Source organism: Canis aureus, chromosome 32 (assembly GCF_053574225.1).
Source record: "Canis aureus isolate CA01 chromosome 32, VMU_Caureus_v.1.0, whole genome shotgun sequence".
NCBI classification, from domain to species: domain Eukaryota; kingdom Metazoa; phylum Chordata; class Mammalia; order Carnivora; family Canidae; genus Canis; species Canis aureus.
Genome location: NC_135642.1, coordinates 25,467,154 through 25,481,717, shown reverse-complemented (window position 1 = coordinate 25,481,717; position 14,564 = coordinate 25,467,154). Strand labels below are relative to the sequence as shown.

The following is a 14,564-nucleotide window of genomic DNA, read 5'->3' as shown; positions in this document are numbered from 1 at the left end:
AAAAAGGGTGGAATAAATCTACTTTTGATAACTATTTTCATTACTTTTATATAAACTTACCAGTAGCTGAACACTATCTTTTCCCAAAAGATGCAGAATCTTGTAAATGCTTGCAAAGATTAAGGGGTATGTGTAACCCCTCAATCTTTCTGTCCATTCCCAGGTCAAATAACCATAATTAGTGATATTAAGGACTAATGTTGAATAGCACTGAAACAATCTGTTTTAATGTCTGTGCATAAAAAATTTCTATTTTTTTGATAATGAAACTTAAAAACACAGCATTTCACACTGGTTATTTGAGTTAAAAATGCAATGGCCAATTAAACTCATAATTTCTTCATGAAGGGAATGTGTTTTTTACTTCATCTATATTTTCCACAGTACTGAGCACTATGGGAAGACCTGCTGGTTAAAGGTTGAGTCAAGTGTATTAACATCAAAGAAAGATATAGAAGAAATATTAGTATAAAATAATGGTGTACTTTGATAAGTTAAAATTACTTGGAGAATATATGGAAAATTGAAAAAATACAATAGAAGCTGGCACAATTTCTAAGATGAATACACATTTCTAATTTGGAAAAGAAACTACAAAGGATATTTGAAAACCATGTGATGTGCAACTTCAAGAGACTGCCAATATTCATCTGGAACAAAACTTGTCTGGACTAAAAAACAGTTACATATTCGTAATGCTATGGTAAATGAGACCAAATAAACGTTTTCACCAAGAAGATCTAAAAAAGAAAACAAAACAGGTAATTGTGGCACAAAAGTCAGGCAAGTTCTACTTGCAGAACTAAAATCTGCTGTTCCAGTTGGAGCCTTGCTCATTGCTCAGACTCAAGGCATAGTAGAGAACTCTGGCTGACAGACAAGGGCTGGAGCTTTCCCACTGGGTAATCATCACTCCTTCCATTTAACCAATCTTTCTTGCAATTAATTGTATAAAGAGAATAGTAAGATAACAATGAAAAAGAGATCAGGTTAACTAAGGCCTTAGGCTAATTAGGTAATAGCCTATATAGGTAGCTAATGACAGAAACCAGCTAACAAATTACTAATTTAGGAGTCAAACAGTGGCATATCAAATGGTCCTCTGCATGTTTTTAAATAGCCCTTATTGTTGTTTAGTCTGTGCGAGAGTTCATTCCTTCATGTTGCCTTATTTAATCCTCCAAATCGTGCGAAAGGGTAGGTATTGGCCCCATTTTACCTATAAGGAAAACAAGACTAAGAAGTTAAACTGCCTCGTCCAAAGTCAAAAAGGTTGTAAATGGCGAAACAGAATTCAAAACCAGGGCTATCTGCTGCCTCTTTGCCACAAGTGGACAGCCTGCAGGCTGAATACAGAGTATTTTTTTTTGAATGTTAATTTATTTGTCAACATTTAAAAATCCGACTTTATATTAAAATCTGTATTGCTGCATTCCTAAAATAACATCTGACAACAGAGCTCAACTGGCAACAACTGGCTGGTTCTGAGAGGTGCTTTAATTTATTCAGACCTGCCTGTTTGTACTCTAATCCATTTTGAGTCTTTTGCTATAGTTCTAGGTTCCTGCCACTGTCCTCCATTATTCTCCAGGAACACATTTAAATATTTTTCAGATAACTGGTACATTCAACACAACACACACGCCCCATCTCAACGTTCATCCTTCAGAAGCACTTAAAGAAACATCCCGACTGAACTACAGCCGCTGAAAGAAAACCCTGTGAAAAAAAACCCTTTTACTCTGTGGACTGGTGCAGAGTACACAATACTCAGAACTGGGCCCTGAACAAGTGATTGTGAATACCTAAAGGTTCAACTATGTCTGTGACAAGTGCGGTCATTCATTTATAATCTCGTTACTCTCCTTAACCCTGAGGGATCCAACTTCTCTACCGAAGGAAGGGTCAGGGGAAAAGAGCGAGTCGAGAACTCAGGCCCAGCGGCCCCTCACCCTCTCCCCGTCACAATCCTCCTTCATCTGGCAAAAATGATTCTCCCTTTTTCGTCTCAGGTCTCCACAGGGGAAACTCAGCATTCTTTTCATGCCGCTTACACAGTGCTTGGCACATTCAAGGCGCACAATAAATATTTATTAAATGCAGAAGTCCATCCTTATATTAAAGACCGCCTCTGACAGATCAACAGCCCAGCTGCTGGGGGGTGATTTGGTTCCTGTCAACATCCTCACAGCGTACCAAAGAGAAGGCTGGAGGCGGGAGAGGGGCTGTAATAAATGGAGTGGGAGTCAGACCTGGTCTCACCCCAGGAATCAATCCCTGTGCAGCTGCGAAACCTCAGGTAAGTTGCCCCCGTTCTAAAATGCGGCCGGCTACGTCACGTCAACTCACCCCACCGGGCCGCGGCAGAATTAACCCACGCAGAATAAAACGCCGCACAAGCGGCCAGCGAAGGAGAAGCGCGGCTCCAGCGCACGGCGATTTCTCGGCAGCCCCGCCCAGCAGATGGAGCCCTCACTCGCGGTCCGCGGCTTCCCGCCACAGCCGGGGAGCTTGGCGCCCTCCCCCCGCCCCTCACCTCCGCGGCGCTCGCTGCTCTTCCGGGGGCTGAGGTACAAAGTTGACTTTCTCTTTCGCAGCTTCACCTTCTCGTGGGAGCGGCCCTGGAATCCGCGGAAAAAGAGCCGGCCATCGTCGCCCCCTTGCTTCATCCTGCTCCCACTTCGAGGTCGGCTGAAGATCCCCAGCCACCTCAGACCCCGCAAAGGAGGAGCCGGGAAGAGCGCGCGCGTTGCTCTTCCGCTCACTAAACTTGGCCTCTGCGGCCGCCGTCGCTCGCAGGCGCGGGGATAGCTGGGAAACGGCAGCGCCCCGGCACAGGAACCTCCGAGGTTGGTTGGTGTCCGCCGCTCAGTGCGGCGGCTTTGTTTGCCTCGGGCTTATCGTCCTCGGGACACCGCTGCCCGCCTTTGGCTTCGTTGTCTCTGCGCCCGAGCTTCTCTTCCGGAAACCGCTGGAAGGAACCGGAGCGCCGCTAGGCTGGGGCCAACGGGAGGCTGGTCAGCGACGCGAAGCGGCCGCTCGATGGTCCGTGGTGCCTCAGTGGTAATAAGAATAGTGATGATCATTGTAAACGTGTTGGTGTAGCATCTCACTCTTTGGTGGTCTCACAATAACTGTCGGACGAGGTAGGCGGCCTAGGGATGATTCAGCCTTTTGCACAGATGTGGAAAATGAGGTTCGGCAAAGTTAAATGACTCGGTCAGGGTCACTTAGCAAACTAGTGGCCAAGGGTTTCCTATTTCCTGTGGTTTATCTTCCAAGGAGCTGACTTGAAAATGGCACCCCTACCTCCTTTTTTTTTTTTTTACACTCAGGCAATGAACCATAGCATGCTTGGTAAACTGTCGTTTATCTAGTTAACCGCAAGAGCCCAGGAGCAAACGGGCATTTCTTTCCCAGATTAATTTATATTACATTTTACTGATGTTAAGGACAACCTAGTTTCTGGTACTAGTTCTGCCACTAGGGATTTTTGTAACCTCGGAGGTCTAGAAGACGGTGAAAGGTTAAGAAAACGTGTAAATCCGTCGCTTTGTTTTCCTCTTTCATAAGCCTCTGTTTTCTCCAGAGAGTATGGTGCTCACAACTATAATTTTCTGAGAAATAATGGAGTCTTTACTATTCACGTTAAAAGTAAAATCTGTCAAATCTTTATTTTTTTTTTTTTAAGATTTTATTTATTTATTCATGAGAGACACACAGAGAGAAACACAGGCAGAGGGAGAAGCAGGCTCCATGCAGGGAGCCCGACGCGGAACTTGATCCCGGGTCTCCAGGATCAGGCCCTGGGCTGAAGGTGGCGCTAAACCGCTGAGCCACCCGGGCTGCCCAAATCTTTATATTTTTATATATAAAAAAAATGGCTGGCCAGTTATTTACATGTGTGTGTTTGATGACTACTTGTACCTTCTAAAGCATCAGAATGAACTCCAAATCTTTTAGCTTGTTGTGAAAATTTTTAATCATGCATAATGGCAAAAAAAAAACATGAAGTAGTAAACAAAACAAAACAACCCAAAAGGCTAATAGTGAAAAGTAGCAATTCTCTTTCTTCTACTTCCAGATTGGATTGGCAGTCACTTTCAACTTTTGTGGGGAGCTGTTTCTTGTAGTGGTTAGTTTTATAATGGTATATAAAGGTGTAGATTATGACTCTTCCCAGCCTCATTGCCATTTTAAGAATTACCCACTTCAAACCATTGAGAACATTCTGTAATGGGACTTAGCTTTGTCTTACACCATGCCCTAAACCTCATTTGTCATGCTTCCTATTTATTTATATTCCTGTCTTAGTTAAACCAAGTAATATTTACATATTATGAAAATTATGATGAAAATACTACTCACTCTGAAAGAAAGTAGTGACATGGAATCTTTTAAAGGATGTATGCTAAGGTATTGCTTTGTTTTTCATTTTCTTTGTACACAGATCTGAAGATATTTTCCTGGATGTGGACTAATTTTTCAAAACCACTGTGTGGGGAAAGCATTGTATGCCATTTGTTGAAAAATGTTTGGGAGATTGACTCTTCCACAACTGCTTTTTGCTAGCATCCTTGGAATTGCTGGAGGGATGTATATTTATCAACCAATATTTGAACAGTACCACCGAGATCAGATGGAATTAAAAGAAAAGTTGAAATTGGCACAAGAATCAGAAGAGAAGAAAAGTTAATACTACATGGAGTTGAACTGTAATTGTTTAATGTTCTATTGAAATTATACATTGACTATAAATAATCTAATGAAAACTTCTCAAATATGTTTTAAACACAAATAAATCATGTAATGATTTTAAAACAAGCGCTGTCAATTTTAATGTTTACTTTTATTTGCTACTTTTTTTTAAACTAAAATGAATGTCTTAAGGAATATTTTGTTTCCTAGTTGAGGTTTTGTTTTTCTAGGAATGCAGGAGCAAGAGGTGACCAGACTGTTTATAAAATCGCTAGGAATGGTGTTTATAGTACTGGTTATAGATGAAGTAAATAAAGTTAACCATTTTGGGCAGAATGCTCCTCAAATAGCCTACAATTAGCCCAGTTTAATATACTTGAGCAGTTTTTCAGCCCCGGGCAGAATGGTGGAGTAAATTGAAAAATGATGTATTTCAGAGCAAGTTGAAGTTTTAGAGAAAATAGATGATATATAAGATGGCAAATATGACACAGATCTGTTTGGTAACCTAAACGAATTTGCATTAATAATGGTGGTAAGGGTGGAATTAATTTGTTATGAAGCTATTTTTCATATAGTGTTACTGAAATTGGTAGGAACTGTTCATTACCTTTTATTCTAATCTTAAACTTGTATTTTCAAAGACAGCTATCAGTGTAATCACATGTACAAGATGCTTTATTTAAATCAACTCATTTTTATTATTGATTTCTTGAAAAGTAAATTTATTATAACTTCATATAAGCTATCTATGTTGAATAGAGGCCAGCATAGGTAATTTTTAAAAGAGTGAAGAAAAAAAATTATTAAAGTAGTATATGTACATTAAAAAATTCAAACTACAGGAATGAACAAAGTGAGAGGTTGAAATTATTGTATACATTTATTTAATCAGCACATTCAACAGTTTAGTGTGAGCTTTTGAGACTTTTTTTAAAAGATTGTATTTATTCATGAGAGACACAGAGAGAGGCAGAGACATAGGCAGAGGGAGAAGCAGGCTCCATGCAGGGAACCTGATTTGGGACTTGATCCCAGGACCCTAGGATCACGACCTGAGCTGAAGGCAGATGCTCAACCACCGAGCCACCCAGGTGTCCTGACTTTTTCTTCTATGCACATAAAAGTATACATTAAAATTCTAATTCATGTACCAAGTATTTACTACGTGACAGGCTTAGCTTTGCTTGACTACAGCTAGACTGGGATTCTGTTGCAGGAGTCTGTTTGTTGTGGGACCCAGGTTCAAGGAACATCCCCTTTCTGGGATGTGGCAAATATAGAATTGAGACCAGGAAACAAGGAATGATAATCCTATCTAACATAAAGTTAAATTGAACTGATTTTGATCCTCCTTTTGAGAATGATGCATTGGTCAGTTTAGTGGCAGAGAAGGAGTTAATTTTTTTTGTTTGATAAAGATACTGCAGCCATTTATATCAAGGTCACAATGAGATACCACTTCATAAACTTAGATGACTACAAACAAGATGGAATAACAAGCATCAGCAAGAATATGGAAAAATTGAAACCCTGATACACACGTCACTGGTGGGATATAAAACAGTGCAGTTGCTGTGGAACAGTTTGGCAGTTACTCAAAAAGTTAAACAGCATTACCATATGGCTCAGTAATTTTACTTCTAGGTATATGTCCAAAGGAAGTGAAAACATCCATACAAAAATTTGTGTATGATTGTTCATAGCATCCTTATTATAATAGCTTAAAAAAGTGGAAATAACACAAACGTCTGTCAATGCATAACAAATTATAACACGTGATAGAATATTACTCAGCCATAGTTAAATAGCGACATGCTACAACATGAATAACCTTTGAAAATATGAAAGAAGCTGGGCACAAGAGGCCATTTATATGACATGTCTGAAACAGGCAAATGCAGAAAATGTAGGTTAGTGGCTGCTAGGATACGGGGTTTCTTTTTAAGGTGAAAATGTTTTGGAACTAGATAGTGGTGGTCAGTGACAACCTTGTCAATTTATTGTATTGAATTGTACACTTTCAGACTCCTTTTACAAAGCTAGCATTACCCTAATGCCAAAACCAGATGAGGATACCACACACACAAAAAAATGTTATCAGCCAACATCCCTGATGATCCCTGAACTCTACACTTTAAAATAGTGGACTTTAGTCTTTGAGAATTATATTTCAAAAAAGCTGTCTTCAAGAAAGAAAAAGGATGCTGTATACAGAATAGCTACAATTGAGATAGTCCATTGTTTTCTGTCATAATCCATCTAGTTTGTTTTCTGTGTGTGGTAAAAATTACATAGCATGAAATTCATTATTTTACAGTTTTTAAGTGTAGTATTCAGTGGCATTAAACACATTCACAGGCAGCCCAGGTGGCTCAGCGGTTTGGCGCCACCTTCGGCCCAGGGCCTGATCCTGGAGACCCAGGATCGAGTCCCATGTGGGGCTCCCTGCATGAAGCCTGCTTCTCCCTCTGCCTGTGTCTCTGCCTCTCTCTCTCTCTCTCTATGTCTATCATAAATAAATAAAAATAAATCTTAAAAAAAAAAAAGTACATTCACATTGTGTAACTATTACCATCCATCCATCTCTAGAGGTTTTTCCATCTAATTTTTGTAAGGCCCAAAGAGATTAATTGAATGGGGTATATAGAGACCCTCTGGCACATCCTTCAAATCTTTGAAGGTAGCATTAATGTCTGCAATTCTTTGACTAAATTGCTTCTAATTTACTGCCTTAGGGAAAGCAGATAGATTAAGAGGCTTTGAGTTGGTTCTTTCTAAAATAAGGATTTGGTAGGGACTAAGTGTACCCCCCTCCCTAGAGTCCCTGGCAAAATTCGTTTATTGAATCCCTAACCTCCAATGTGATGGTATTTGGAGGTGGGACCTTTGGGAGGTAATTAAGGTAGGAGTGTGGAGCCCTCAGGAATGGAATTAGTGCCCTCATAAGAAGAGCTACAGGAGAGATGATCATCCTCTTTGCCATGTTAGTATATAATAAGAAGGTACAAACGAGAAAAGGGCCTTCTTGCCAGGCACCAAATCCACCAGCACCTTGATTTTGGACTTCACAGCCTTCAGAACTGTGGGAAATATTTGTGGTTTAAGCCACCCATTTTATGGTATTCTGTTACAGCAGCCTAAGGCAGGGTTCTTCCTATAAGGTCAATGGTCACAGTGTATGATAGTTTTAATGTATTGTTGAATTTGTTTTGCTAAAATTTCACTGAGAATTTTTGTACCTATATTCATCAGGGATATTGACCTGTAATTTTCTTTTTTGTGGCATCCTTATCTGGTTTTGGAATTAGGGTGGTAATGTGGGCCTTGTAAAGTGATTTTGGAAGCATTCCCTCCCCTTCAGTTTTTTGTTTGTTTGTTGTTTGGTTTTCTTTTTGGAAAAGTTTGAGAAGGATAGATATTAAACCTTTATTTTGTAGAATTCACCAATGAAGTCATCTGGTCCTGGGGTTTTGTTTGTTGGAAGGTTTGTGATTACTGATTCAATTTCCTTACTGGCAATTTGTCTATTCCAATTTTCTATTTTTTCATGATTCAGTCTTGGAAGATTGTATGTTTCTAAGGGTTTATCCATTTCTTCTATGTTGTCCAGTTCATTGGCAAATAATTATTCATAGAGGTCTCTTATTATCCTTTGTATTTCTGTGGTATCAGTTATAACTTTTATTTCATTTTTAGTTTTACTTATTTGAGCCTTCTCATTTTGGTGAGTCTAGCAAAAGTTTTGTCAATTTTTTTTTATCCTTCCAAAGAGCCAGTTTCATTGACTTTTTAATTTTATTTCATTTATTTCTGTGATCTTTCTTCCTTCCTTCCTTCCTTCCTTCTACTAACTTTGAGCTTTATTTATTCTTTTACTAGTTCCTTTAGATGTAAAGTTAGTTTGAGATTTTCCTTGTTTCTTGAGGTAGGCATGTATTGCTATGAACTTCCCTACTAGAACATCTTTTGCTGCATCCTGTGGATTTTGAATTGCTATATTTACATTTCATTTGTCTCAAGGTATTTTCTGATTTCCTCTTTGATTTCTTTGTTGACCCATTGATTGTTCAGTAGCATGTTGTTTAATCTACATTTTATGATTTTTTCAGTTTTCTTCTTGTCATCACTTTTTAGTTTCATGCCATTGTGATCAAAAAGATGCTTGATATGATTTTGGTCTTTTTGTTTTGTGGCCTAACATGTGATCTGTCCTGGAGAATGTTTTATATGCACTTGAGAAGCATGTGTATTCTGCGGCTTTTGGATTGAATGTTATGTATTTTTCTATTAAGTCCATCTGATCTAATGTGTTGTTTAAAGCCAATGTTTCCGTTTTGATTTTCTGTCTGGATGATTGAGGAAACTGGTGTGTTAAAGTCCACCATTATTATTGTATTGCAGGCAATATCTCCATTTATGTCTGTTAATATTTGCTTTATATATAGGTGCTCCTATGTTGGATGCATAAATATTTATAATTTTTATATCCTCTTTTTTGATTGACTTGCCTTTTCATTATGTAATGCCCTTCTTTGTCTTTTATAGTCTTTGTTTTAAAGTCTGTATACCAGCTACACCAGCTTTTTTTCATTTTCATTTCATTTACATGGAATATTTGTTTCCATCTTTTCCCTTTCAGGCTATACTGTCATTACTTCTGAAGAGATTCTCTTTTAGGCAGTATATAGATGAGTCTTGTTTTTTTTTTTTTTTTAAATCCATTTAGCTGCTCTATGTCTTTTTTTTTTTTCACTCTATGTCTTTTGATAGGAGGATTTAGTCCATTTACATTTTAAGTAATTATTGGTAAGTAGGTACTTATTGCTATTTTAATTGTTTTCCAGCTGTTTTTGTATTTCCTGTCTGTTCCTTTCTATTTCTCTTGCTTTTTTCCCTGTGGTTTGATGAATTTCTTTAGTATTATGTTTAGTTTTTTTTTTCTCATTATCTTTTGTGTTATCAATAGTAGGTTTTTCCTTTGCAGTTACCATGAAGTTCATATATAACAGCCTGTGTATATAGCAGTATTTTTTAAGTTAACAGCAACTTAAGCTTTTGACACATTATAAATCTTCTACATTTTTATTCCCCCACCATGTTTTATGTTTTTGATGTCATATTTTACATCTTTTTATTTTGTGTATTTGTTAACCAATTATTGTAGTCGTGGTTATTTTTGCTACTTTTGTCTTTTAACCTTAATACTAGCTTTATAAGTGGTTATTCTCCTAACTTTACTATATATTTGTCTTCACCAGTAAGATCTTTAGTTTTATATTTTCTTGCTGATATTAGTGCATATTCTTTTCTGCTTAAATAAGTCTCTTTAACATTTCTTGTAAAGGTGATTTAGTGGTGATGAACTCCTTTAATGCTTGCTTGTATGGAAAACATCTTTATCTCTCCAGTTTTGAATGATAGCTTTGCTAGGTAGAGTATGACTGGTTGGAGGGTTTTTTTCTTCTGTACTTTGAATATATTATGCCCTTCTCTTCTGGCCTGCAAGTTTCTGTTGAAAAATCTGCCAGTAGTCTTAAGGGGCCCCCTGTATATAAGAAGTTCTTCTTCTCTTGGTGCTTTTAAGATGCTCTCTTTAACTTTTGACACTTTAATTATAATGTGTCTTGATGTGGATCACTTGGATTTATCTTGTTTGGAGTTCTCCATGCTTCCTGTACCTGGATGTCTGTTTCTTTCCCCAGGTTAGGGAATTTTTTATCCATTATTTCTTCAAATAAATTTTCTGCCTTTTTCCTCTCTTACCCTGCATTACTAATCTTACTCTGCCTAATGTTCTTTAAGTCTCTTAAACTATCTTCTCTTTTTAAATTTCTTTTTTCTTTTTGCTGCTCTGTTTGAGTGAGTTCTACTGCTCTGTCTTCCTGGTTACTGATTCTTTTCTCTGCTTCATCTAGTCTATTGTTGAACCCCTACTGTGTATTTTTCAGTTATGTCCTTCAGCTCTGTGATTTCTGTTTAGTTCTTTATTATATTTTCTTCCTCTTTGTTGAACTTCTCACATATTTATCCATTCTTCTGAGTTTGGAGAGCATCTTTATGCCCATTATTTTGAACTCTATCAGGTAGATTACTTTTTTGCATCTCATTAAAGTCTTTTTCTGAGGTTTTGTCTTGTTCTTTTTTTGGAACATATTTTTCTGTTTCCAATTGACTTGACTCTCCATATTTGTTTCTAAGTATAATGCAAAACAGCTACCTCTCCCAGTCTTGAAGGACTAGTCTTATGTAGGAGATGAACTTTATTGTTCAACCTCGCTCTACCTCTTTTTTGTCTTTGAAACCTTTGTGATTTTCTAAGTAGACTGATTTATTCTTAATGGGTCCCAACTGTTGATGATGTGCTAAGACCTGTGATCTCAGTCAATACCTGGGTTCAGGCTAATTGGAAGCCAGATCCTTAAGCAGAACTTTTAAATTATGTGAATACATATAATCCTTTGGACGCACAATTGTAGACCCTGCTGACCCCTAGACCAGGAGATATAGAGGTATCCCCTCAGTTAGAGTTGTAAGAATTGGGACTTCAGATGAGTGTATAAACTACTTTCTGGGAAGTACCAGTTAGCTGTGATGAAGCCTAGGGAGGGTGCAAAGATGGTGTTTCCCTGGCTATGTTCCTAGTAGTGCCTCTGTAGTCTGAGATATCTGAAAAACCTAGAGTTTGTCCATCAGTTTAAAGCTGTGAAACAAATAAATGGGCCTTATTTACAGGCAGACTGGGGGCATGTTTTGGTTGGTTGTGCAGTGCCCTCAGGATAGTAGCTTGCCCTGAAATGACTTTCCAGTTGTTACAATCCTGTAGTTCCCAGGAACACAAGCCCTTTTGGCCACGAGAGCCAAGTGATCCAGAGGCACCCCCTGTGTGGAGTGCACTTACCTGCAGGCTTTAGCAAGGCCTGGGACCAGTGCTGGGGACAGGGAATGCCTTTAGCTTAAGTGAGTGGGGATTCTTTTATTTCTAGTTTATGCTAGGGAGACCTGTTGCAGCAGCATCTTCAACTGTCAATCTCAGCCCATAAAGCGCAACCACCATTGAGCTTTTCAAACATGTCAGTGGCCTCCTCACCAATGTCATCCTGAAAGGAGTGTCATCAGTGCCTTCCATGGAAAAATCAGGTGGTAGTTTCTCCAATTTCATCACAAATTGAATTTCATCACAAAGAGAATTCTAAAAGTTCTTTAAAAAAAAAAACTATTGTGAAATAATGCCACATTTAGAGAAACGGTGCAAAAATTGCACAAAAAATTTTTGTATACCTGTTACCCAGATTCCGCAAATGTTGGCATTTTACTACATTTGCTTTAATCTCTCTCCATATATGTGTATTCACACATGAACACACACATTATTTTTTTTTTCTAAACCCTTTGAAGGTAAGTTGCCCACGTGATACCCTTTTACTGCTAAATATAGCAACAGAGATACTGTGACCAGTTCTGTGACTAGAGTAAGAAGTGGTAGAGAGAGGGTTTTTGAATTGGTATAAGATATATTAAACATATTTAGTTTTTCTAATAACTTTTTCTCTTTGTTTTCTTCCTACTTCCCTGGGCACTCTTTTCTCAGACTTTGGGTTTTGTTTCAAGCCTCCTCTTTGCCCTCTTAGTACATTTTCTAGACTAGCTCGTTGACTTTCATGTCTTTGAGTATCCCTTGGGCAATAACTTCCATTCATGTCTTCTGTGCCTCGGATCAGTTTATTCAATTGCACACTGAACAGTCTCACTTGTACGTTCTCCCAATGCTGATATGTCAAGTTAAAATGTCCTACACTTGTTCATTATGGCTTATTTTACCCTGTTGCAACAGGACTCTCTTCCTTTTGCTCAATGGTTCCTAGTTGCCCAAACCAGAAACAGGCATTTTCATGGATTTCTCCCATTCCCTCACCACCTACAATCATGTCTTCTTGATTTACTCTCCTAAGTATCTCAAATCTGTTTATTCACCTTCATCCTGATGGTCATGTTCTTAAACCAGATTACTATTATACCTTACTTGGATTACAGCACGCTAATTGGCCTCTGAAACCCATTCTTAACCTTGTAGCCATTTGAAAATGAGTTTTATGTTCTAGTCCTGACTGTGCCACTTTCAGCTGTATAATCTTGGTCAGGTTGCTTCATTGCTTTAAGGCTCACTTTATCTGTAATTTAGAGACAGAAATAGTCCTTATTTCAGAGGGCAATTTTGAGAAGTATATGAGGGGATATATGCAAACTTCTTAGCATATTGGCTGACTCATAGTAAATGGTAAATAAATTATAATCATTCCAGGTTCTTCAAAATCCAGCCTCTGCTCTTCCTCCAGTTTCTCCTCTGATTCCTTCTACTCGGTTTTTCAGCTTTTCTGAACTTCTTTCAGTTGTTTTAATACCTGATGCTCTCTTTTGCCTCCAGGTCTTTCTTCTGCTCTCTTTTCCTTCATCTTCCTACCTTGTTCACCCTTCTTAATTTAGATGTCACTTTCTCTGGGAAGTCTTGATTTGGTGTCACTTGTGTTCCAGTAACACTCTTACTTCCTTTATGGAAGATCTTATCTCACCACATTGGAATTAACTACTTACTTGTTGATCTATCAAGCTACTGACAACAGGGGCCAATTTACCTTGTTCACTATTACATCTCTAGCACCTAAATTGGACTCCGTGAATGAAAGGGAAATGAATGGGCCACATTACCATTGTCTATTTTTTTTTTATCTCCTTCTTGATAAATTCCTGTTACAGCCCTGCTTGGCTTCAGGAGTGGGGAAGATTGAAGGGGAAGTCTCTCCTTGTAGCATATCAGCCATTAGCAGTTGATGCATTGTTGGTACCTCAGTTGTTAGCTGATCAGTAACTCCCAGAACTGCTCCTTTACACATGAACATGGGTCTACTTTTCCTGTCTTAGCCGCTACCAACAACAGTCTTTTGGCCTTTCTTAGCTGGGGAACATCCCTTGACACTATCACCCTGATGAAACCAGTTATCTCTCACTCTGACATTACTCTGTTATATTTCCCTTTAAATATTACATTGAATGCATATTCAACATTTCACAATTTGATGTAATTTATCCTATAAGTGATTTTGTAAATTGGACATATATTTGAAAAGCTAATTGTAGTATAAACTGTGAGTAACTGCAGACTGGAGTATGATGGGGTTGGGTAGGTGGACCTGGGACAGCTGAGATTTGTGGTGGAAGTAGACACAGATCAGTGAGATGGAACAGGTGGTAAGAGAAGCTGGATTAGATTTTCAATCATTTTGCTCTGCTTCGATGTGGAATTATTTGGTTCAGAGGTGCTTTGCCTGGGAGTCCGCAGAATTAAGGCCACTGTCCACAGCCCGACGCCAATGGAGGAGAAATTTGGTTGCCTCTGAGTGGTAACCCGGGGTGGCCTGAACCACCTTCACAGCTGCAGATCCAAGCAAGCGCACGCACACACTCGTCAGCGCTAAGAGGAGGCCGCTGGGAGGCAGCAAAGGCTCGCAGTTTTCACCTTACAGCTGCTATTCTCCAGGGTGCTGTATTTTGCCTTTTTTTTTTTTTTTTATAACGATTTGCTCTCTTTTAGAAATTTAGAGTGATTTTATAATCCGAACTAGACTGTACAAGCAGAGACCTCGTTTGTCATTTCCTTCTCAGAAATGCATTATTTTTTTCCTGCCAGAATTTTACTTTTTCTCCTTCCTGTCATTTCCAAGAACCCCAGAGCTTTCCCTTGCCCCGGCAAGGCCAGGCCCCAGCCGGATCCGAAGGAGGAGCTGGCGAGGCGGGATGGAGGGTGGCAGAGCCGGACGTTCGGCACGGATGTGGCCCCCGGGGAGCTGGACCAGGGAGCACCTGGCGCA

The 14,564-nt window shown here is 38.9% G+C and overlaps 2 protein-coding genes across 5 annotated transcripts in view; one reads left to right on the top strand and one right to left on the bottom strand.

Annotated features, from left to right (window-relative positions):
• The window catches only part of PIGB (phosphatidylinositol glycan anchor biosynthesis class B), a 37,886-nt gene extending 35,085 nt beyond the window's left edge, over window positions 1–2,801 (bottom strand). Inside the window, exons 1-3 of the mRNA XM_077881179.1 lie at window positions 2,537–2,801; window positions 605–740; window positions 61–181 (exon numbers count right to left, since the gene is read on the bottom strand). Of these exons, the coding sequence (XP_077737305.1) occupies window positions 61–181; window positions 605–740; window positions 2,537–2,669 (390 nt within the window). The 5' untranslated portion in view covers window positions 2,670–2,801. The remainder of the gene's footprint in view (window positions 1–60; window positions 182–604; window positions 741–2,536) is intronic.
• PIGBOS1 (PIGB opposite strand 1) lies at window positions 2,551–4,824 on the top strand. Of its 4 annotated transcripts, none has more exons than XM_077881185.1 (2): window positions 2,551–2,849; window positions 4,451–4,824. In XM_077881185.1, the coding sequence occupies exon 2, from the start codon at window positions 4,532–4,534 to the stop codon at window positions 4,694–4,696; it is 165 nt and encodes a 54-aa protein (XP_077737311.1). In that variant the 5' UTR covers window positions 2,551–2,849; window positions 4,451–4,531; the 3' UTR covers window positions 4,697–4,824. The 4 variants fall into 4 exon arrangements, with proteins under 4 accessions (XP_077737311.1, XP_077737310.1, XP_077737308.1 ...); XM_077881184.1 differs by having other exon boundaries at window positions 2,552–3,063; XM_077881182.1 differs by having other exon boundaries at window positions 2,554–3,146.
• The last annotated feature ends 9,740 nt before the right edge of the window (window positions 4,825–14,564 follow it).

What these genes read in the sequence shown, in the direction of transcription:
- PIGBOS1 (XM_077881185.1), top strand. Translation starts at nt 4,532, where the DNA reads ATGTTTGGGAGATTGACTCTTCCACAACTGCTTTTTGCTAGCATCCTT.